The 25296-nt window shown below is 40.2% G+C and overlaps 1 protein-coding gene across 1 annotated transcript; it reads left to right on the top strand.

Moving 5' to 3' along the window:
• The first annotated feature begins 429 nt into the window (after positions 1-429).
• Positions 430-25296, top strand: gpr176.L (G protein-coupled receptor 176 L homeolog). Its single transcript, XM_018231161.2, has 3 exons — positions 430-1323; positions 20060-20312; positions 23069-25296. Exons 1-3 carry the CDS (start codon positions 1113-1115, stop codon positions 24174-24176), a joined length of 1572 nt encoding a protein of 523 aa, XP_018086650.1. The 5' UTR covers positions 430-1112; the 3' UTR covers positions 24177-25296.

Genomic DNA, 25296 nt, shown 5'->3' on the forward strand with positions numbered 1-25296 from the left:
GAGGTTTAGTAAGGAGAGCAGGCCCGGACTGGCAATCTGTGGGTTCTGGCAAATGCCAGAGGGGCTGCCATAAGATGCCATTGAAAGTCAATATTTAGTGGGCTGGTGGGGAGCTGATTGGGCCCCTCTGTACTTGGAATGCCAAGGCCTATTTTGACTGGCAGTCCAGACCTGGAGTAGAGGATGTATAATAGTTTGGAAAGTGGGCCCTCAGCCTAAGATTTTCCTGTGGCCCCTGGCATCCCAGTCGTCACTGTTTAGTTCAGTAAAACAAGGAAACTCCCATGTGCCAGAGACACAGTTTTAAAGCAAATTGCCTGCTGTATGAAGCATTGTGTCACTGAATCCTGAATGATATTATCTTACTCCATTAGGCACCATGACATCTCTGGATATATTACACAATGTACAAAGACAGGAATAAGGAGGGGTATGTGGAATGGATTCCCCCCAGGCCCATGAGTGTCGGTACCATTTTGTATCAGGAATGTCCAGTATATGCAGTCGACCCCTTTTGAGAAAATGCAACTCCCGGCAATTAAGGGGTATTGGGAGTTGTAGAGCAGCTCAGTGGGTCTAGTAATTAGGAATATGTCCCCCAGTAGTGGTACAGGCAGCCCTTGTGCTTTCCCGGGCATTTTGTGACTGCGCGGTGATGAGGCTTATTAGAAGCCTGGAGTGGACTCGAGTAGCAGCGGACTGGAGCCTATATCAGAAGCTGCTCTTTATTTGACACCGGAGCCCGTTATTTTTACGCAGCCCTAGCGGAACGGAGACATGTGGAGATGATGTGAGGCGGCCATTGTGCCTCAGCTGCTCCATCCCTGATTCTCCAGTGTCTCGCTCCCACCTGCAGGTGAAGGAGGGGCAGCGCGCACCGTGCTCCAGTGCCAGGCAATGAGACGAGAGATGGGCGCTGTGTCCCCGCTGCCTGGCATGAGCGCGTTCAGGGCACGTTGCTGCACACTGAGGGGCACACAAAGAAGCCTGTGCTTCCCCCGCTGAAGGGGCAGGTGGTTCCCGTGAGATGGGCGCACACAGCACCGGGGGCTTCGGAGCGGCGAGTCCTGGGCCGACACCGGGAAGCCAAGGCTAAAGCTGCGCCAGTCAGCATGGAGCACAATGGCAGCTGGGTGTTCGCCAACAGGAGCGAGTTGGGCTCCTTCCAGCAGGCGGTGAGCAGAGCCCTGGCCGTCAGGAACGTGTCGTACTCTCAGCTCCTGTGGAGCAACCGGAGCAGCAGCAGCAGCAGCAGCGAGGGACTCAGCTACCGACACTTCACTACCAGCGCCCAGGTGCTCATATTCGTGGGCTCTCTGCTGGGTGAGTCTCGGCTCCTCTACCCCCCCCCCCAAACTGACCTTGAGTGCAACTGTCACACGGCGAGAACTCACCGTTATTCTTATATTGGCAAGTTCAGTGTCATATTGGCAAGTTCAGGGAAGCCCAGTCCCCAGTGTAGCATAGTAATAACAACTCAAGGCTCAGGTTACTCATAGTAATAACAACTCAATGCTCAGGTTACTCATAGTAATAACAACTCAATGCTCAGGCGGCTCATAGTAATAATAACTCAAGGCTCAGGTTACTCATAGTAATAACTCAATGCTCAGGTTACTTATAGTAATAACAACTCAATGCTCAGGTTACTCATAGTAATAATAACTCAAGGCTCAGGTTACTCATAGTAATAACAACTCAAGGCTCAGGTTACTCATAGTAATAACAACTCAAGGCTCAGGTTACTCATAGTAATAACAACTCAATGCTCAGGTTACTCATAGTAATAACAACTCAAGGCTCAGGTTACTCATAGTAATAACAACTCAAGGCTCAGGTTACTCATAGTAATAACAACTCAATGCTCAGGTTACTCATAGTAATAACAACTCAATGCTCAGGCGGCTCATAGTAATAATAACTCAAGGCTCAGGTTACTCATAGTAATAACTCAATGCTCAGGTTACTTATAGTAATAACAACTCAATGCTCAGGTTACTCATAGTAATAATAACTCAAGGCTCAGGTTACTCATAGTAATAACAACTCAAGGCTCAGGTTACTCATAGTAATAACAACTCAAGGCTCAGGTTACTCATAGTAATAACAACTCAATGCTCAGGTTACTCATAGTAATAACAACTCAAGGCTCAGGTTACTCATAGTAATAACAACTCAAGGCTCAGGTTACTCATAGTAATAACAACTCAATGCTCAGGTTACTCATAGTAATAACAACTCAATGCTCAGGCTGCTCATAGTAATAATAACTCAAGGCTCAGGTTACTCATAGTAATAACTCAATGCTCAGGTTACTTATAGTAATAACAACTCAATGCTCAGGTTACTCATAGTAATAATAACTCAAGGCTCAGGTTACTCATAGTAATAACAACTCAAGGCTCAGGTTACTCATAGTAATAACAACTCAATGCTCAGGCTGCTCATAGTAATAACAACTCAAGGCTCAGGTTACTCATAGTAATAACAACTCAAGGCTCAGGTTACTCATAGTAATAACAACTCAAGGCTCAGGTTGCTCCTGGTTACCTATAGCTCGCCTACTGTTTCCGATAATGGGACAAATAACCAAGCTGGAGGGTCACATTGTGTTTATACAATGGTTTCATACTAATCCTACTCTTTGACAGTAAATCCCCACCCACAACCCTAGTGTACAGCTTGTTGTTCTCTCATTTATATACCCATATACTGATCATTATGTGTTTACTGCCTTCCAGTATATCCATTGCTCTACAAAGGGCCAGTGCTGTGGTTAATGTAGAAATCCGAGTACCTTAGCCTTTATTCTCACGGGAGGCAGATAAAGTCTGGGAGTAAGTTTAGCAACCCACGATTTGGCTTCAAAATCATTCTGAACATTGTTGGTTGCAGGCAGAATATTAATGGTATAAAGGGGGATCATAGAAGACCTTCCTGAACAAAATTGGCTTTTATTTTGTGATAAAACAGTGCTGTCCAACTTCTGTGGTACCGAAGGCCCAATTTTTTTCTGGCCAGCCTGGTGGAGGGCTGATAATGGAAGCCAGCGTTGACCACTCCCTGTTTTTAAACCACACCCATGTTACCATAAAACTTTTAAGACCGTGCCCACATTAATGGTGGTAACACACCAAAAAAACAAATGGTTGGTGCTTACTGCAGGAATATCACTCATATGTGAAAAATGTAAGTCATATTAAAACATACCCTTCAATCCAAATACCTCCGCCTTCCCTGTGGATAACACAGCACCCCCCCAGCACATGATTAAACAACTTAGGGGCCCCAGGTAGTATAGGGCAGCTAGAGTATGGCACACATAGAGAGCATAGGGCAGGTAGAGTATGGCACACACAGGGAGCATAGGACAGGTAGAGTATGGCACACACAGGGAGCATAGGACTGGTAGAGTATGGCACACACAGGGAGCATAGGGCAGGCAGAGTATGGCACACACAGGGAACATATTGCAGGCAGAGTATGGCACACACAGGGAGCATAGGGCAGGTAGAGTAGGGCACACATAGAGAGCATAGGGCAGGTAGAGTATGGCACACACAGGGAGCATAGGGCAGGTAGAGTATGGCACACATAGAGAGCATAGGGCAGGTAGAGTATGGCACACACAGGGAGCATAGGACAGGTAGAGTATGGCACACACAGGGAGCATAGGGCAGGCAGAGTATGGCACACACAGGGAACATAGGGCAGACAGAGTATGGCACACACAGGTAGCATAGGGCAGGCAGAGTATGGCACACACAGGGAGTATAGGGCATGCAGAGCTTCAGTAACTTAACTATCTTCTTCCAGGTGCAGGATATGTCATTATTTGTTTTTTTTTTTTATAGTTTTTTCTTATTTGCCTTCTAACTTTTTCTAGTTTCAAATGAGGGTCACTGACCCCATTTAAAAAAAAACACAAATGCTCTGTAAGGCTACAAATGTATTGTTGTTGCTACTTTTTATTACTCATGTTTCTATGGAAGTCCTCTCCTACTCTTATTCTAGTCTATTATTCGAATCAATGTAATTTGGACCCTACCAATCAGATTGTGGAAGTTGCAAACTGGAGAGTTGCTGAATAAAAAGCTAAATAACTCCCCCTTTAACTAGCCAGCAAACTGCTGGTAATGGCTTGTGGCTGCAGGTTGCACAGATTAATTCTAAAACCTATATGTCCAATAATGGGTATATATCAGATAGGACCACACTGGCAGGTTGATGTGGGCCCACAGGATGATACAATCAGTGGCTGTCTTAACAAACTGCCATAACAAATGCCATATTTAGTGACTATTTATTGGTCCTGTGGGGAGCTGATTGGGCCATCTGAAATGCCAGCTTCTATCTTGGATCCCAGTCCGGATATGAACATAGATGCAGAACTTTGGCTACAATGTGCCCAAGCCCTGTTTCCTATTATAAGTATAAGCATTTTCATTGAAGTGCATTCAAGTGCGATAGTACAATTTAGTACTGAAATGCACAATCCCTGTCAGTAGTTCTTCCCCATAATAAATATGGAAGAAATCCTCCGTTAGGCCCTCGATCACTAACGCAGAAGCTCTAAAATATAGGAATGCCATTTCTTCTCTTGTCCTATTCAAACAAACTCTTCCTCAATTTGAAACGGATTTGTTTTTTTTATTCTATTTGTACTAATAGATCCTACACCTGTACTTGATTTGATAAAACAGTAAATTGTAGCAGACTTTTACCACATACAAGAAGCTCTAGTAATAACGGCAGGTGTCAGGGCTGTTATGGTTTAGCCCCCTCCCTTGTGTGGTCCCCACATGAAAGTCTGCCTGCTGTGACTGATTACCTTGTGTAAGCTTTAAAATGTATAAGTTCTGAAATTAAAGGGTTGTTCACCTTTTAAACACTTTTTCAGGTGAGTTGTTTTCAGGTTGTTCATCAGAACTTCCATTACTTTCCATTTTTTATTTTTTTACCATTTTTTTCAAAGTCTAAAGTTGAATGTCCCTGTCTCTGGTGTTTGAGTCTGGCAACTCAGTAATTCAGGTGCAGCCTCTAAACTGTTAAAATTTAGTTGTGCTACATGTAGTTGGTACAATTAGTTGATACATTTCTCAGCAGTATCTGTGGAATATTAGAAATTATTGTATCAATTCAAATAGCTGCCTTAAATGTATAAATTTAGAGCAATTTACCCTGTCTCTGGTGTTTCGGTCTGGCAGGTCAGTAATTCAGGTGCAGACTCTAAACGGCTACAATTTTGCTACATTTAGTTGGTACAATTAGTTGATACATTTCAGTATCTGTGGAATATTAGCAACGATTGTATCGATTCTAACAGCTGCCTTTAATGAAACTCTGGGATTCTGCTCAGCAGGGACAAAGATTAGAAATGTATCAGTTTAGAACAGTTTACAGGGTCGGCGACCCCCTGCCAGAGCTGCTTTAGAAAGTGAAAAATTGCATTTCACACTTCAATATTGGAAAAGTGGTCATGCATAGAAAATAGAAAGTCATTGGAAAAAGTTGTTATTTCTGGTGAACACAACTAGGTGTTTGGAAAGTGAACAACCCCTTTTACTGGCCCCTGCATTATTTACACCTGAAATTTAGACTGTAATTCCCTTTATTGTTCACACCTCAGACCCAGATATAGAATTAGAAATGTACTGAAGTGGGTTGTACAGGCCAGGCAAACGATATGCATATGAGCACAGAGTAAAGAGGCTATGTGGGCCTCAGACCGTTGGTACAGGTAAAGAATCTATTTTACAGAATATTTGGGATCTGTGATTTTCTGGATAAGGGATCTTTCTGTAGTTTGGATCACCATTTGGATCATTTGTAAAACTCGCTGGCGAATTTATTGATGAGCTGTTACAACTTCACTGTTTGTAAGTGCATAACTTTTATTTAATACATTTGGATTGTTGGGTTTACGCTATGGGAGTACACCCCCTCTCTTTTCTTTCTTCATTTGGATCATCATACCTTAAATTTACTAAAGAAGCATTTTGAAACTTTCAGGGAGGGGGCCAGTAAAGCACATAAAATCAGTTCATAATGGTATTTTGAGAGTCAGCTCTTTAGTATGTTCTACGTGTTTATTCAATTAACGCCTATGATGGACTAATCCTTTTAACTCTTTATCATTTTGAATCCCTCCAATGACATGCTGATTTTAACACACACTGTGATTAGCTGGGGAGTGAAACATAATTGTCATTTGATAGCATGCAGACAGAATTAAGGTTGACCAAATATTTTGCCATCCTTTAATATATTATTAGCAGCAGTCATGTGATATCCATTGCAGCAGGAATTGTGTCTCTAATGTAATCTTACTTCTTAGTGTCCCTATAGAGAGGGTTCAGCTGCCCTCTTCTAAAAGGATCACGTACATGTTCCTTGGGTCATACATTGATTATTGGATTGTTGCATGACTGGAGAATAACAAACAATTATCCCTTCTATGGTGGGCGTGGTTCTAATATTAGCTTTGATCCCACACACTCATGTGATGCCCAGGGGTAAATAAATGAACCCTAAGCTGTAAGCAAAGGTTCAGCTCTCTTTTTATAAATTCTATGTATTTCAGCCAAAATGGACATATTTTACAGTCCTGTCCTTTTCACATTTGCCAAGAAAAATATGATTTCACTTCTAAAAAGTACTGCTGGGCATACTTGGGAAGATCAGTTTGTTTGGTAGGGCCTGACCCAAGTGGTGGTCCAATTGTGCTTGCCCCAAGCCAAGGATTGGATCACAATAATATAATGTGTTCCACCCTACAGGGCATATATCTGAACATGACCCAGATATCAATCAAGTAATGCATTTTGGCCCCCTTACTATGATCAGTAACTCCATACCTGCCAATGGTTATTTCCAATAGACAAGGACCCAAAAAGTTATGGAGCTTATTGGAAAGCAGATTGGACTAAATTATCCCAGTTTTTAATTTAAAATTGCAAGTGTGAGGTATTCATTTCTGTTACAGGTGTTGCGCACCTTTGAGACAACTTTTAGTATGATGTAGAGAGTGATATTCTGAGAAAATTTTCAATTGTTTTTCATTTTTTATTATTTGCGTTTTTTAGTTATTTCGAATTTTAATTCAGCAGCTCTCCAGTTTGCAACGTCACCAATCTAGTTGCTAAGGTCCATTATTACCCTAGCAACCATGCACTGATTGGAGACGTCTGAATAGTAAGAGGAGTAATAAGTAGTAATAGCAATAGACTACCAGAGCATTTGCTTTTTATAGGGGTCAGTGACTCCAATTTGAAAGCTGGAAAGAGTCAGAAGACTATAAAAAACATAAAAACCAATTAAAGAGTTTGTTATACTATAACATACTACAAGTTTACCACCCCTTTAACCATGACCAAATTGAGAGTCATAATCTGCCCCTGCATGGCCAGCTTTTGTTGAGCATTTGGAATTGTGCCATATTAGAACACAATACGTTAATCCAATGTGTATGTCTTGAGTGCCTGCTGTTATGTGATTTATTTGAGCCATAGTAGCAGTATAGCTTAGCATGTAAGCACATGAGGATGGCTGCAGTAAAGATACATTTAGTTTCAATAACAGAAGGAGCTGAGATGCATTGTTATACTGGATTTCCCTTTTGTTAAATAAAGGTTCTTTTTCTCTCAGCTCTGGTGCCAGTAACATATTCCTATACATGGATGAAATGCTGGGGGATTCCACTTACCAACTATTGTATGTGCTGCATTGCCTGAACTGATAATATAACCGTGCTGAATCAATATATCATCCAAGTGCATTAACAAGGTTATAAAGACATGCTACTGCCGGTGGAATTATTATACAGTGTATACTTATTTTGGGTAACAGGAAAATATTAAAGGGGATATAAACCTATAAATAAAATGTTGCCTACTTAAGGAAATTGTAATACTTAGCAGATTTCCAAAATACATTAATGAACAAAAAATGTTTTTATTTTATTTGTAGATATAACTGATACAGGTAGGAGATATACTATCCAGAATGCTCAATCCCTGGGGGTTTCTGTATCAGGGGTCTTTCCATCATTTGGAACTCCATATCTTAAATATAGAAGAAAAAATCTTTCATACATGAATTAAACCCAATAGGTTTGTTTAGCCTTCAATAAGGATTATTTATAGCTTAGTTCTGATCAAGTACAAGGTACAGGCATGGGATATGTTATCCAAAAATCCAGAAAGCTCAGAATTAAGGAAAGGCTGTCTCCCATAGATCCCATTTTATGCAAATAATCAAATTTTTTAATCATGATTCCTTTTTTGTCTGTAATATTAAAACAGTACCTTGTAATTGATCCAAACTAAGATATAATTAACCTTTATTGGAAGCAAAACCAGCCTATTGGGTTTATTTAACGTTTACTTGATTTTCTAGTAGACTTAAGGTATAAAGATAGAAAATACGGAAAGATCTGTTATCCTGAACATTTTGAATAACTGGTCCCATACCTGTACTGTTTTATTTATTCATTTTTAAAAATGTAAAATATTTAATTAAAATGGTGTCTATTGGTGATAGCCTTCCTGTAATTCAGAGCTTTCTGGATAACTGGTTTATGGATAACTGATCCCATTCCTGTATTAGAAGCAGTGTCTGTCTCCTTTTTTTTTTTTTGCTTTGTTTTTGCTTTGATATCCCTTTTAATATATTTTTCACATACTCCGTCTTAACTTCAACATTGACTGTACATGTCATGAAAAGGAATGGAGGGACTTATGTGGCATATACAATGTAACACATGGTTTCTCAGTCAGACTGTGCAACCACACATAGTACCTCTGTGGGCCTCTACTATCCTACAGCAAACCTACAATATGGCCGCATCCTCTTAAAGGAGAATTCAACCCCCTAATTTGCATCCTCCTTCCCCCTACCCTAAATAGGCCCTCCTACCCCCTGGCCTACCTGGCACCCTGGGCAAATGCCCCTAACTTTCTACCCCTCCTTACAGGTCCTGTCCAGCAGAGTTCACAGCAGCCATCTTGTCTTCTTCCTGTAGTGATCTGCCGTTGCAGAACTTCCGTTTGCAGTGAATCTTCCGTTGCAGAACTACTGCACATGCGCCCGAAAGTCACGATATTTCCGTTTTTTTGGGGGGGTTTTCCGAAAATTTTGGGGTTCAATTGTCCTTTAAAGGGGTTGTTCACCTTCCAAACACTTTTTCAGTGCAGTTGTTTTCAGATTGTTCCCCAGAAATAAAGACTTTAAAAACATTTTTTATTTTTCAAAATTAAGTGTAATGTTTCTGTCTCTGGTGTTAAAGTCTGACAACTCAGTAATTCAGGCGCAGACTCTAAACTGTTACAATTTTGCAACATTTAGTTGATACATTTCTCAGCAGCATCTCTGGAGTATTAGCAACTATTGTATCAATTCTAACAGCTGCATTTAATAAAACTCAGGGATTCTGCTCAGCAGGGACAAAGATAAGAAATGTATTCACTAAATGCATCAATTTAGATCAGTTTACAGGGTCAGCGACCCCCCCTCTTCCAGAACTGCTTTAGAAGATGAAAAATGAAACTTTATGCTTCAAGACAGTCACTCATAGAAAATAGAAAGTAATTGTAAAAAGTTTTTATTTCTGGTTAACTATCTGAAAACAACTAGGTGTTTGCAACCCCTTTAAGGGTGGGCTGTCCCACTTGTTTTCTGTACAGTGGGCCAGTGACATCATGTAGCACATGCTCCTGGGCTAAACGATAATAAAACTATTGCTCTAAAATGTATGGAGCTCTTGGATTGGCTGCAGCCATAAAAATATTTTTGAATTCCACATCCACTCCCAGAGCTTCCAGTGTGTCAGCTGTGCCCTAGTGATGTGTGCAGACATATTCTGGGGGTAGTGAGACCGTAAAAAAGCTTTTTATAATACTGAATATAGAAAATACTAATGGAAAAGTAAAAATCAGCAAAATAGGTATGGGACCATTATCCGTTTCTTTCCATACTTTGGATCTTTATACTGAAGTCTATTTGAAAATCATGTAAACATTAAATAAACCTGATAAGCTGGTTTTGCTTCCAATAAGGATTAATTATATCTTCATTTGGAGCAAGTACAATGTACTGTTTTATTATTTCAGAGCAAAATAAATAATTTTTAACAATTTGGATTACTCCGTAATGATGACGGATCCCATACCTGTATTAACCTTAGCCTCATACATCGGTCTAAAGGACCGATATCGGCAGCTTAAATCTGCCCGTGTATGTAATCAGGAACCTGATTCTGGGGCTAAAACTACCTATGGAAAATGCCTGCATATTGACCTCTGAATATTCACAATAGACAAAAGCAGAGGGACGAAGCCAGTCCTTTAAAGGAACAATAACAACAAAAAATGAAAATGTTTTTTAAAGAAATTAAAATATTGTGTACTGTTACCCTGCACTGGTAAAACGGATCTGTTTGCTTCAGAAACACTACTATAGTTCATATAAACTAGCTGCTGTGTAGCAATGGCGGAAATTGAAAAAAGCCTATATGTCACAGGATAAATAGTGGATAACAGATAACACCATTATGTTCTACAGAGTTTATCTGCTGTGTAACCAGAGCCCTTTCTCCTTTGAATGGCTGCCCCCATTGCTACACAGCAGCTTATTTATATAAACAATAGTAGTGTTTCTGAAGCAAACACAGTAGTTTTACCAGTGCAGGGCAACACTGCATTATATTTTTTATTACTTTAAAACATTCATTTTTCTGATGTTACTGTTCCTTTAAGTGAAAAATAAGTGTGCAGCCTCAATGAGGCAGTTGGTCCTGATCTTCTCTCCAATCTGTTCCTGTTTTTATGTTACAGGCAGGAAAAAAAATATATATATATATATTTTTGTTTGCACCTGCTGTGCATTGTTTTTGTGATGCATGTTAACTTGACATTGCGGAACAATAAAAACCAGGCATCTTAGCATTTACCTAAAGCGCAAGACGTAAAGTCTGGCACTGCCAGTTCTGCCACCTGAGTGTTAGTAGCAGCATTAGACAGCAGTGCGTGGGAAGCCATATTTAATGTGTCCCAGTGCCCCAGCAGCCTGACTTGCTTAGGCGTGCCGAGGAGGCGATGTGTTGCGAGTTCAGTTCAGTGAACGTGGAGGCAGCTTAAAGGGATCAGAGGAATAACTGTAAAATACTCCTCCTTGGGAAAAAAAGCACTTTCACATTACTCACATAGAGTGGGGGAGGGGCGGCAGAGCTCAGTTACCAGGGCAACTCAGCCAGCAATGGTGACAGGCCCTGGGGAGCAGAGTGTGAAGCAAGGAAGAGCGAGATATTAGAGTGCGTATTCTTTTCTGTGATAGTCCGTAATTAGACAAGACCGGAGAGCTATATTTAGCCACGGATGCAGCGCTATTGTGTAAGCAGAGAAAGGGCACACTCATGTTTTCCACAGGGTAGAATAAATTAGATTTATATTTAGGACTGGCTGAATGGCAAACAGGCTAAATACAACTTGCAGTAGTCACACATTGCTTATTAGCATTCATGACTAATTGCATAATAGTCAGACTCAAGTAAATGTATTATGGCTTCAAATCAGCAATTGCGGTTACTCCAGTGCATCATATCTGCTTGCTCTGACCTTAGTGTGTCCTGCTCACAATACATGGCGCTGCTAATAGGCATCATTACTCCTCTATGTGCATCCTTACAGTAACCATAGCAAGCAATGTCAGAGCAGAACGGTATTCCTGCCCCCAAATCTCCTGTTCATATCAATCAGTCACACATGGACACTACAACCCCCTAAGGCAGGTTCTTAAGATACCATATACTTCAATAGAGAATTTGACACTATTCACTTAAAACAAGGCTACAAATACATGAATATAAAACAGCTTCCCTTTTCCACTTTAGGCAGTATCTAAAGTGCTAATTTTGACTTGAAGCAAGAAAAGAACTTTAGCTCAGGCAGTACTGTGCCAGATGCAGCAACTTGACTTCCACATTTTCAATCTGAAAATTAAAAGTTATGCTCTCTACATCAGCAAATCTAACCAAGGGATAATACCCTTTGGGAAGTGATGGTAACTGTGGGATAGCAGGTATAGTAGGGAGAGATGGTGTCTATAGAAGCAGTGGGATAATAGTCTCTGTGAAGGGAGTGTGACTGTGGGATAGCAGGTATAGTAGGGAGAGATGGTGTCTATAGTAGTAGCAGTGGGATAATAGTCTCTGGGAAGGGAGTGTGACTGTGGGATAGCAGGTATAGTAGGGAGAGATGGTGTCTATAGTAGTAGCAGTGGGATAATAGTCTCTGGGAAGGGAGTGTGGCTGTAGGATAACAGGGATAGTAGGGAGAGATGGTGCCTATAGTAACAGTGGGATAATAGTCTCTTTGAAGGGACTGTGGCTGTGGGATAGCAGATATAGTAGGGAGAGATGGTACCTATAGTAACAATGGGATAAGAGTCTCTGGGGAAGAACTGTGACTGTGGGATAGCAGGTATAGTAGGGAGAGATGGTGTCTATAGTAACAGTGGGATAATAGTCTCTGGGAAGGGACTGTGACTGTGGGATAGCAGGTATAGTAGGGAGAGATGGTGTCTATAGTAGCAGTGGGATAATAGTCTCTGTCAAGGGTCAAGTAGAGATGGTGCCTGATATCTCACCTATGTAATTGCCCATGTCTCACCTATGTAATTCATCTTCTCAATGAGTCACATCACATACCTCTGTGTTAGACAACTAGACTAGATTGTATCTAGTATTTTCCTATATTAATATTCAGTCGTTATATATTTTAGGTTCACAGATGATTCATCTCATCTTAGTAAATAACACTCCATTTATCACGTCACATGGGATCTATGGTTGCCAGCAGTCCTGTGTTAGCATCGTTTTCCTTTTTTGTTAAAACAATCTCTCCCACAGAGTGCCATTTATTCCACACTAGGAGTCCTTTACTAATGGTACATTTTCTTGGAGAGAATGCACAATGTCAGATATAAGTAGACCCCTGAACATTCCAGGTTTGTATTAAAAATAAATAAATAAACAGCCTATATGTAAAATACTGTTTCATATAAATAAAGCCTTTTAATGAAAAATATATTTTTCTATTCGTGTCACATGACTCACTGATTCTTGTGTGTTATAAAAGATAATATAGCTCCTGTTTTATAATATAAAGATGTTAGAAGTCACCTTTGGTCTCATGCCTTTATATGGGCATGGAAACCCTCAGTGACTTTGGGTATCCTTATTTTTTTTACAATTACATTATAATGTTTTATTTCATGCTGCTATGATATCATTCTCCTAAGCAAAATCTCTCAGTCGTGAAACGCATTGCGACAGATTGTTGCGACACTGGTAGCAAACACTCAGCTTGTATCACTGTAGGTTTCCAGATGAACCAGAGGAGACTTTAAATAACCAAGCAGCACTTAAGTCTCCATTGAAAAGCTACACTGGGGAATATGTGCTTTAGAGGTACTTTGTGCCTTTCATACACTGCCCTGCAAAAGTATTCAACCCCCCTTGGCTTTTTACCTATTTTGTTACATTTTAACCTGCAATTTAAATGTTTCTTATTTTATGTGATGGATCTGCATAAATTGTCTAGGTTGGTGAAGTGAAATGAGAAAAATATATATAAAAAAGAATTAAAAAAATTGAAATTGGCATGTGCATATGCACCCTCTTTGCCATGAAGCCGCTAATAAAAACTTGGTGCAACCAATTACCTTCAAAAGTCACATAATTAGTGAAATGAAGTCCACCTGTGTCGAATCCAAGTGTCACATGATCTGTCGGTATAAACACACCTTTTCTGACATGGTACCACAACAAACCTGCCAAGAGAGGGCCGCCCACCAAAACTCACAGACCGGGCAAGAAGGGCATTAATCAGAGAGGCAGCACCGAGACCAAAGGTAACCCTGAAGGAGGTGCAGAGTTCCAAAGCAGAGACTGGAGTATCTGTCCATAGGACCACAATAAGCTGTACACTCCATAGAGCTGGGCTTTATGGAAGAGTGGCCAGAAAAAAAGCCATTACTTAAAGTCAAAAATAAGAAGGCACGTTTTGAGTTTGCCAAAAGGCCAAATGTATGGAGGAAGGTGCTCTGGTCAGATGTGACTAAAATTTAACTTTTCAGCCACCAAGGAATATACTGTGTCTGGTGCAAACCCAACACATCCCATCACCCCAAGAACACCATCGCCACAGTGAAACATGGTGGTGGCAGCGTGTGGGGATGTTTTACAGCAGCAGGGACTGGGAAACTGGTCTGCGTTGAGGGAAAGATGGATAGTGCTAAATATAGGGATATTCTTGAGCAAACCCTGCGTTAGTCTTCCTATCATTTGAGACTGGGACAGAGGTTCACCTTCCAGCAGGACAATGAGCCAAAGCATACTGCTAAAGCAACGCTCGAGTGGTTTAAGGGGAAACATTTAAATGTTTTGGAATGGCCTAGTCAAAGTCCAGACCTCAATCCAATAGAGAATCTGTGGTCAGACTTGAAGATTGCTGTTCACAAGCAAAAACCATTCAACATGAAGGAGCTGGAGCAGTTTTGCCTTGAGGAATGGGCAAAATCCCAGTGGGAAGAGGTGGCAAGCTCAAAGAGACTTATGCATAGCCACTTGCAGCTGTAATTGCCGCAAACGTTGGCTCTACAAAGTACTGACTTTAAGATTTCTGTTATTTTGTCATATTTTTTTTTTTTTTAACTTGTTTTTATTAAAGGATAATAGATTATAATCACATAGAGCATTTGTACATAGTTCCATAAAGCAAAGAATATAGTGATTATGACATTCAAATCAAAACTTTTCAACAAACTTTTTAAACAGTCAGCTCAGTTATGGCAAGTAGCATGAGGGGGCGGGTCTTATGAGGATTAATTCAGATAAGAGGTTAGCAATCTGTTAATCTGATGACTTCTGGGAGGCGCATTATCAGGTTGCAGTTGTTCCTGTTGTGACGTGGCTAGATATTGGGATGATATTTTGTCATATTTGTTGTTTGTTTCACAATGAAAAAATCTTCAAAGTTGTAGGCATTTAATGTAAATGAAATGATGCAAACTCTCAAACAATCCATTTTAGTTCCAGGTTGTGAGGCAACAAAACATGAAAAATGCCAAGGGGTAGGGGAGGGTGAAGACTTTTGCAAGGCACTGTATAGTTTTCATGTTGTTCTGACGCTTCAACTGCTCGGCTCAACTCAGTTTTTGGTACCTCTGACTCCGACTCCTCTGTCCTACACTGAAAGTACTAATGTACTGTTGCTCTGCACTGGTAAAACTACTAAAAGACTACTATAGTCTTTTAACCCTGCCATTCAAATAGATTTGGGTTCTCTCCCTGATTATGTGGTTTGGATCTGACATGACCAGATATTCCTTCTTGTTGAACCTTTTACTTTTGCTTTGGCTAAAACATAAGTGTCACTTTTATTGCATAAAGAAAAATACAGTGTGGTTGAACTGGTGGAAATGTTTGGTCTGTCAATCAAAAAAGAATATTTAATTTAAGCATGTGTTGAAACGTAGCACCAATCAAACGGTAGGCCCTGTGTTTTTTTGCTGAATGTAATTCTACAGGTGAAAAGTGGTACTGCAAGTGACTTCTTTTAATTACAATAGAGGCATCTCTTATGACCATTAGTGTACACGGCATTCTGTCCCTTCTTCCCTCAGGCAGAGAACAGCATCAGCCAAACACCCCTCTCTACCTGCTCCTACTATGGAATGGAAAGCAGCCCATGTCATGTAAATGGAGCAATGACAGAAAGACCTTGGTGCCAGAACTCTCCCTTGAACTTTTGTCGCTGAGGTCCTGTTGTTATCTGTTTGTGTTCAATAGGGTGCATGTCATTCAGTGTATGTTCAGAGTTCAAAGATGACAAAATGTTGTTTTGTTTTTATATTACATTTTTATTCAAATCAATGTATGGTTGCAAGGGTAATTTGGGCCCTAGCAACCAGATTGCAACTCAGAATATCACTTTCTACATTATACTAAAAGTTAACTCAAAGGCAAACAACCCCTTTAAAGGAGAAGCAAACCCAAAAGTTAAACAAAACCCTACCCCCCTACCCTACATAGACCCCCCTCCCTCCTCCCCCAGCTTAAGTATTACCCCTCAGTGCAGATTCTGTCCTGTGGAGTTCACCGGCGACATCTTCTTCTTTACTTACCCCTCGGTGCAGATACAGGCAGCGTAGTTCACGGGCGCCATCTTCAGCTGCTTCGGTAATCTTAGGAATGAGAACGGCGGAGCAGTCAATGCGCAGTTGGAGCAGTTTTCTGTGTCACAACAACTGCGCAGAAGCTTACAAAAATTGCTGATCGCCGGTCTCATTCCGAAGATTACCGAAGCAGCTGAAGATGGCGCCCGTGAACTACGCTGCCTGTATCTGCACCGAGGGGTAAGTAAAAAGTTTGGGGCATTTGCCTGGAGGGAGGGGGTCTTTGTAGGGTTGGGGGGTAGGGTTTTTTTAACTTTTGGGTTTGCTTCTCCTTTAAGCTCTTTTGGTCAGCTATGGGTGCAACACAAGGGAACAAATGGACAGTAAAACAGAGGGAAGTGAAAACAGAGGAAGGGGCCCCAACAAACAACATGCAGAAAACATTTTCCTTTATAGGAAGTGTGTAAAGTCTATAGCATCATTGGTTTAAAATCATTGGTAAAGGTGTATTTACCTAATGAGTTAGGGGCAAGTGTAGGAAATGTGGCAGACCCACTTTTTTAAGCCCATTAGCACAACAAAACATGCACCTGATCTGTAATAGATGAGTCCTAAAGTATTTTGGGGGGGGGTCTGCTAAATTCTGCTGCATGTGAGACTAGGAATGAACTGGCAAACAACCGGAGAACAAATATTCTTATATAAATAAGTATTCTGTTTCCCTAGTGGAAACTTGCACTTTATTATATTAAACAGTGATTTAGGTGTCTGTTGGGGCTTGGAGGCTGTATTCCTTGGCAGCACTTGTATAACTAATTAGTTCCCCAAAGAATTCAGTGACAATTGTGTAAATAAAATCTATTGCTATTTTTTCACTTACCTTAGAAATAATTGAATCTAAACCACTGGAAACCCACTACACAATAATGATTTAATGCTTCTGATCTGGTGTTTTGTTGGAGGCTTTTCAACCGAAAAAAATCACGTTGAGAGAACTATGTACAGTAGCAAGGTTTGTACCAGGTCTTGTAAGGAAGGTCTAGTAGGACACCAATCAAATGTTTGCTTTCAAACATGTGATCAGTAAATGCTAGCTGCTGATTGGTTGCTAATTCCTAGACCTGGTGCAAAAGTTATTACCTGACCATCTAAGACATTAAGGTAGGGCAGCATGGGTGAGACTAAGAGAAAATATTGTGATTATGTTTTTCCTTCTGTGAGTTGTTTGTCTTCATATTGGTATAGCTTACTGTTGTTAATTGTTTGTATGACTGGTTGAGTTAGACAGTAGAGGCAGCATGACTGTGCTACCGCATAGGGCAGATACATAGGATAATGTAATAACAAGTCTGCCCACATACATAGTTACCCATAGCAACCAATCAGATGCTTGTTTTCTAACTGCTAACCAGTAAATGCTAGCTGTAGTAAACCTAAGACCACTTTTAACATTACCTGCATAAATCATCATTATTTACATCATTGCATAGGTTGGGACATTACTGCATTGCTTTGTTTCCATTGTCTTTAACATCTTCAGCAAAGGGTAAAAATAAAAATCTGTTTTTACCTTGACAAATTATTTTTTGGATTACAATTTTTTTTGTAGAACTTCTAAAATAAAGATAAAAAAAGGTAATATCTAGTGGACATACTTTCTGACTCAGATATTCCCTTGTATGGGAATGGGAGTAATAATTGTAAATTGTATTTCTCAAGTTGCTTTACCCTAGGCCCTTCTCTCTTCATTTCCCCAGGCCTTGCCTCCCGCAAGTCTCGGTTCCAGAAAAAGTCACTGTAGCTTCTGAATGCCAAGGAGCCTGGGTTCTCTTGGGCACCTGGTGCAGCTTCATCGGTGCTTGGGTTTACTAGCTTAGCCTGTGTGTCATGAATTTTAAAATCAAGTTCAAAGTCTGTATGCATCTCTCTCAAGTTCTAGTGCATTTTTTTGGTTAACATTCTCCTTGTGTCTGTTTTGCTCATCATTTAGCAGTAGTTGTATGAAGCCACACATAATCTGCCCCCTTAACTAAGAATGATAGATTAATGTTATGTATTTACAAGTTAAAGTTAATTGCTTTTGAAAGATGTCAGAATGCTGCAGCCTGATGGTGAGCTGATAGCCTGTCTGCAATACTGGGATATAACACTTAGGGGCAGATTTATCAAGGGTCGAATTTCGAGGTGATGGGAGTTTTTTTAAAACTCCCATCAACTCAAAATTCAAATAAAAAAAGACCAACCGAAATTTATTTAAAAAAAAAAAATCTCACTTTTTAACTTCGCGTGAATAGGCTGTATTCGATCGTTCTTATCGAATTCGGATCGAATTCAATCAATTTCAATTCGAAGTATTTAATAAATGACTCCATTTAAAGTCCACCAAATGACTCCAAAGTCGAAATTTTAAATTCGGGTTTTTGAATTTTTTTCAACTTTGAATGGAATTTGGACTATTTCCTAGTCAAAGTACACTAAAATTAGTTCAATCTGACTCTTGATAAATCTGGCTCTTACTATGTTGCATATATTATTATCTGTTATTTATATGGCTCTGACATATTGCACAGTAGAGTCCTGCACTGGGTCATGTACCTGAGGAATACCTGAAAAGCGGCTTAATTTAAAAAAAAAATTCCCTGACTGGGCGGAGAGTCTGCTGATAACACTCTTAGGTACCCAGCTAAGGTGCAGGAGTAAGCATGTTTTTTTCCCCTTACCCTGTTGATCTGGTGCCGGAGTGACATCACTTCCAGTCCATAATGATGTCACTTGCAGTTTCACAGGTCCCCGGGTCAGAAGGCAAGTTAGCTATTTGTAGTCCGGGTTAGGTAGTAACCATGGATAGTGCCATGGGTAGTAACCCATAGCAGCCAATTCATGTTTTACTTTTTTCAGGTAGAACAATGAATGCATCAATTTGATTGGTAGTCATGAGTAACTGCCCACAGGCAATTTGCCCAGTGTTGATAAATGAACCTTACACTGACTGAGAGCAGTCCCAAGCTATGCAGGCATCTGTTGAAAGAAGTGGCCTGCTAGTACAGTGGCTAGTACCAATTATAAGTGCATAAAGTACCCCCTATTGTAAAATATAAGGATATTATAAGTCACAGGGGAGTTCCATGACCATATAAAAGCACGAGGCTCTTGTGTATTATATAGGGAATAATATACCACCTACTGCAAAATATAAGGATATTAAAAACCACTGAATAATTCCATGACCAGTTTTTTTTGCCAGTTCAAATAGATGCATAGGAGAAAGTATTAGAAGAAAGTATTACCCAAACTAAGCAACTCGGTGCAACTAAGGTGAAAGGAGGGCACAGCAATCCATGTAGGCATGTCTTACTTTATTCTATATCATAGCCAAGTAAAAAGAGCCAATTCTGATGACCAAAAGGATTTGGGGACATTTCAGAAACAATCTTAGACAATGGATTCATTTGTAAGAGGCTTCTGTATACAGCTTTTATACTGGAGCGGAACATTCCCTCTTCATCTCGATTAACCGAGGGCTCTTCCATACTCAAGAGGCTCGCTCATCGCAGACATCCCTTTATTACTGTGAACATTTAATTATGGCAAGTGGGCATAAATCTGGATGAAAATATGCAGGGGCAAGCACCGAGACTTGAAGTGCAATAAAATGTGTAAATGAAATTAACCCCCTGTCTAACATCCAAAAATAAAGAGGACATTTTTCGCTTCATTAATTGGTTGCTGTTTCTGTTCTGTATGGCATAAAATGCTGCTGGGCAGATCAGGTAGTACTTTTGGAGCTAATAATATTTGTTCTAAAGTGGAGATTTCTTCAGGCACCTCGATGTGTAATATTTTAATGTGCTAAAACTCATCTTTTGTTTCCTGCTTTTATTTTTAGGGAACTTCATGGTCCTGTGGTCAACCTGCAAAACGTCTGTCATGAAGTCTGTTACCAACAGATTAATGAAAAATCTTGCCTGTTCCGGGATCTGTGCCAGCCTAGTGTGTGTGCCTTTTGACATTGTGCTCAGTGCCAGCCCACACTGCTGTTGGTGGATTTATACCCTGCTCTTCTGTAAGATCATCAAGTTCTTGCACAAAGTCTTCTGCTCAGTGACTATTCTCAGCTTTGCTGCTATTGCTTTGGATAGGTAAGATCAGCCTTCTCTCAAGAGCAAATGCTTTACCTACATTTCATACCGATTTATCAGCAAATTGTGCCACACTAAAGAATTACAGGGTGATGAACACACACACATTCCCACCTCCCAAGATGCAAAGGCCAGAGAGGTCATAAAACCATTTCTGGGGATTCCAAGTTGACTTGACTTCTTGTGTTCTAACAATATATTATAAATATTATTTGAGAGTAATCGGTAGTTCCTGTTTTAAAGTCCCTTTTTCACTGGGGAAAGATGTTAAAGGAAAACTACATCCCCTGAACAATGTAAGGCTCTATAAAAAGATATTGCATAAAACAGCTCATGTGTAAAATCCTGCTTCATGTAACTAAACCATTTTCAAAATATACTTTTTTAGTAGTATGTGCCATTGGGTAATCCTTAATAGAAAATTGCCATTTTTTTGGATTGTAGGATTCACGGTGCACAAAAACATACCATACAGGTTAGGTGACATGAGCCTGTCTTTTGCTTCAACACTTCTTCCTGTTACAGTTAGAGTTATAGTATTTCTGGTCAGCTGATCTCTGAGGCAGCACACAGACCATCATGAAATGGTGGTTCAAGGCAAGGATGTAAAAGGGCAATATTTACTTAAAGGAGAAACAAACCCTTAATAAAAAAAACCCCCTACCCTACATAAACCCCCCTCCCTTCTCCCCCCAGCCTAGCTACAAATGCTATATAACTCTTAACTTACCCCTCCGTGCAGATTCTGTCCTGCGGAGTTCACGGGCGGCATATTCTTCTCTTCAGTAGTCTTCGGAATGAGATCGGCGCATGCGCAGTTGGAGCAATTTTCTGTTTTGCGACAACTGCGCATGCGCCAAAACTCACGAAAATTGCAGAAGTGTAAAAATAAGAACTGGGTAAATAGATAGGTAGGCTGTGCAAAATAAAAAAATGTTTCTAATACACTTAGTTCTGGCTATTATTTTACACTTCTAGTCACTCCAGCCTTTATACATCACATTTTTGGCTAACTATATTAAAAACATTTTTATTTTGCATAGCCTATTTACCTAGTTTTTATTTTTAAACTGAACAATTCCTTTAAGCTACTTGCAGTGGGACCCAGTGCAACACAGATGGCAGGTATCAGCAGGCATATATGGGTCCTCCTTTTACTATTATCCATTTTTTAGCCTGCAAGGTCAGATATTTTGTAAATTGACCATCAGCACGAATGAGTCAGATCGTGCCGACTCTTCTTTTCATTTATTGGTCTTCAGAATTAGATCAGAATGGAACTGACAGTGTGGGGTTGTCTGCCCACGCATCACCACTATACCCATGGGAGGCACAGGCTGACATCTTATTACGTTCAGATAAACTGTGATCAGATAAGAAATCAAGAGGGACTGTTAAAAACGCAAACCCATTAGCTTTTGTGTCATTTAATTGCTGGCATCGTGATTTGAAGTTGCTAAAGACCATAACCTAGTGAATTAGTCTCCAGGACCAACATGGATAAAGTGGGTGAAGCGAATAAGAAGCAGCAGCAGCAGCAGTCCTTTAATCTCCTGATGTCTGAATTGTCCTGCATGTCCTTTGGAGAAGAACGCTGTGTAAATACATCCCCTTTCGCTTAGGTTCTATCAGCCACTGGTCATTCCCTATGACAAATTTAAACATGCATAATCAATTACAAAAACTTGTGCTTAAAGGGGTGGTTCACCTTTCAGTCCACTTTTAGTATGTTATAGTATGGCCAATTAAACAACTTTTCAATGGGACTTCATTATTTATTTTTTATATAGTTTTTTTTTTTTTATTTGCCTTCCTCCTCTGATTCTTTCCAGCTTTCAAAATGGGGGTCGCTGACCCTATCTGAAATCAAATGCTCTGTAAAGCTACAAATGTACAGTATTGTTATTGCTACTTTTTATTAGCCAGGTCCTCTCCTATTCATATTCCAATCTCTTGTTCAAATACATGCATGGTTAGTAGGGTAATTTGGACCCTAGCAACCACATGAAAAAAAAAAGAGAAAAGGCACAGGTTATATAGAAGATAACTGATAAAAATGATAATTGATAAAACTGTGTTGGGCTGGGCTTATCTGTTATATGCTATATATTCTGTGCCTTTTCTCCTTTTTTCTAGCAGCTTTAATGACTGACTGACCCCATGGCTACACAGCAGCTTGTTTATATAAGCTATAGTATTATTTTTGAAGCAAACACACAACTTTTACCAGTTCACACTAACGGTATATTATATGTTAATTACTTTAAAACGCTTTCATTATTTGGTGTCACTGTTCCCAATTTATTTTCCATATTGATTGAAAGAAATTAAGTACATAACACATCACGGGCAAAGCTCAAAACTATAAACCACATCCTTTTGGTAATTCTAAAACAAAATCAAAGTTAAACTATATAAACCAAAAACAACTGGAAACCATAAAACTACATATATATTAATTAAACCTGGCAAATAGCTGTATAATAGCTGTTAAATACAATCCAAAATTATCTAAAGTAGTATTCTTAGAAACAGAATTGTTTTGCCATATTCTCCTTAATAGAATCTCTGCAAACTTGGCTCTGAAGTAAGGAAATCTGATTCATTGTCCAGACAAATATCATCTCAGGCAAGGGACTTGTTCTCCTTGTATCTCAAGAACCAAAATGGGACTGTGTGGCCAACCTATGCTGATGATCTGTTAACTCTTTTGTATGTTTTGCTTCCTCTTTTGAATCTTTCTTACTTGTTTCCAGGTATTACTCCGTGTTGTATCCATTAGAAAGGAAGATATCTGACTCCAAAGCCAGAGACCTGCTGATCTATATCTGGGCACATGCAGTTGTTGCCAGTGTTCCTGTATTCGCAGTGACCAATGTGACTGATATTTATGCCATGTCCACCTGCACCCCAACATGGGGTTACTCTTTGGGCCATTTGGTGTATGTCCTTGTTTATAACATCACCACTGTTTTCATACCGGTGCTGGTGGTTTTCCTTTTCATGCTTCTCATCCGCAGAGCATTGAGCGCAAGTCAAAAAAAGAAAGTGATCATAGCCGCTCTAAGGACACCCCAAAACACAATCTCTATACCATATGTTTCCCAAAAGGAGGCTGAACTCCATGCCATGCTGCTTTCCATGGTTCTGATATTTATCATCTGCAGTGTCCCGTATGTCACCTTGGTCGTATATCGCACCATGCTTAACTCAAATATCTCAGATTTTCTCATGCTTACTGCTATCTGGTTACCCAAAGTCTCATTGGTCACCAACCCTTTGCTTTTCTTAACTGTCAACAAATCTGTCCGAAAGTGTGTAGTGGGCACAATTGTACAGCTGCACCGCAGATACAGCCGAAGGAATGTGGTCAACCTCGGATCAGTTGCAGAAGTCAACTTAGAGCCTAGTGTGCGGTCTGGCAGCCAGCTCTTGGAGATGTTCCACATTGGCCAACAACAGATCTTTAAATCTGTGGAGGAGGATGATGAGAATGAGATCAAGTTGGAAGCCTCTAGAAACTATAAATTAAAGGAGGCTCTGCCAAGTACCAGCATTGAAATGGAACACACCCTTGTGCAGAAATTCGTTCCCCAAAGCACAGAGTCTGCCTCGCAAGTGGCTCCTGTGATGCCGGGGGAGACCGAGGTGCTAAATGACAAGTACTCCATGCAGTTTGGGTTTGGCCCTTTTGAGTTACCCCCGCAGTGGCTTTCTGATAAAAGGAACAGCAAGAAACGCCTGCTGCCTCCTTTGGGAAATACTCCCGAGGAGCTTATCCAGACTAAGCAGCCCAAATGCAGACCTGAGCGAAGGATCAGCAGGAACAATAAAGTCTGCATTTTTCCTAAAGTGGATTCCTAGCGCAGCCTTTATAAACCACCCTCATGTTATATAAACTGTATATCTTGTTTAATGTGCCAAAAAAATGTACACAGTAGGACAGAAACGCACAGTCAAAGTGTTCCTTACTAACATGGGCAGCGTGCACGCGAGGAATATACCTCTTGTATGCTCTCTGTGGAACTACAGTGTATAAAATATCCATTATTACCTATCAGTCTTTTGGTGCTGACAAGTGGCGCCTGTTTCTGAATAATGGACAGCTTGCTCTTGCTCATCCCAAGTTAGAAAACCATTTGCGTGTGCCCAGTGCAACCAGCCGACCTGTCACTCCGCAATAGCTCAGGTTTCTTTTAAGCTCAAACACTCTCTAAATCATTTTCATCCGTTGAGATATACTTGTACGTCAGTACTTTCCACTGTACTGGTGTATATTGGCAGCTCTACTCTTGGCTGGTATGCACAAGTTTCCAATACAAACCGTTAGACCTTGCTCCCCCAAATACACAGATATAAACATTTCAGTTTACCACTGATCTTGTTGGACAAGACAATATAGCCTGTAGAAAGATGCACCTCTTGAATTGTCTGCTAAACACTAGTGTTACCCAGCTACTGTGAATGGGGACTCTCCAAGAGCAAAAGCCTTAGTGCATATCTGTTACCTGTCACTAGTGTTACGTATGCCATTCAGACACCAGCAATATTCCTTTTCCATGTTGTCTCTAGAACCTTTTGCTAGATTCCTCTTGCTGTATGAAGAACATCTGTGCCAGTTCATTTTTTACATACAGGACAAGCAATGTAACTTTTGTAATTTTTCACATTTTTTGTAGGGAGTCGCAGTATTTCCACATGGTCTCATAGGCCTTGGGAAGAGATAGGCTATCCTGATTAGCTGCTTTGTACTCATTTTTCTACAGCACTGTGAGCTAAAAGGAGAACCTGTAGTGTTTTGTTTTTTTTTGGGTGGGGGTTTGCCCTTTTCAGCATCTGCATGAGATGAAGGAATATTTCCTCTTGCATCAATGTACAATGTTTATCCAGTTAATACATCCGATAAATATGATTTTCACTGTTGCGTCATATTATGCACATCAAAACATTTATTCCATTCTCTAATAAATACTGCTGAATATCA

This window comes from Xenopus laevis, chromosome 8L, assembly GCF_017654675.1.
Source record: "Xenopus laevis strain J_2021 chromosome 8L, Xenopus_laevis_v10.1, whole genome shotgun sequence".
Taxonomy (NCBI): Eukaryota; Metazoa; Chordata; class Amphibia; order Anura; family Pipidae; genus Xenopus; species Xenopus laevis.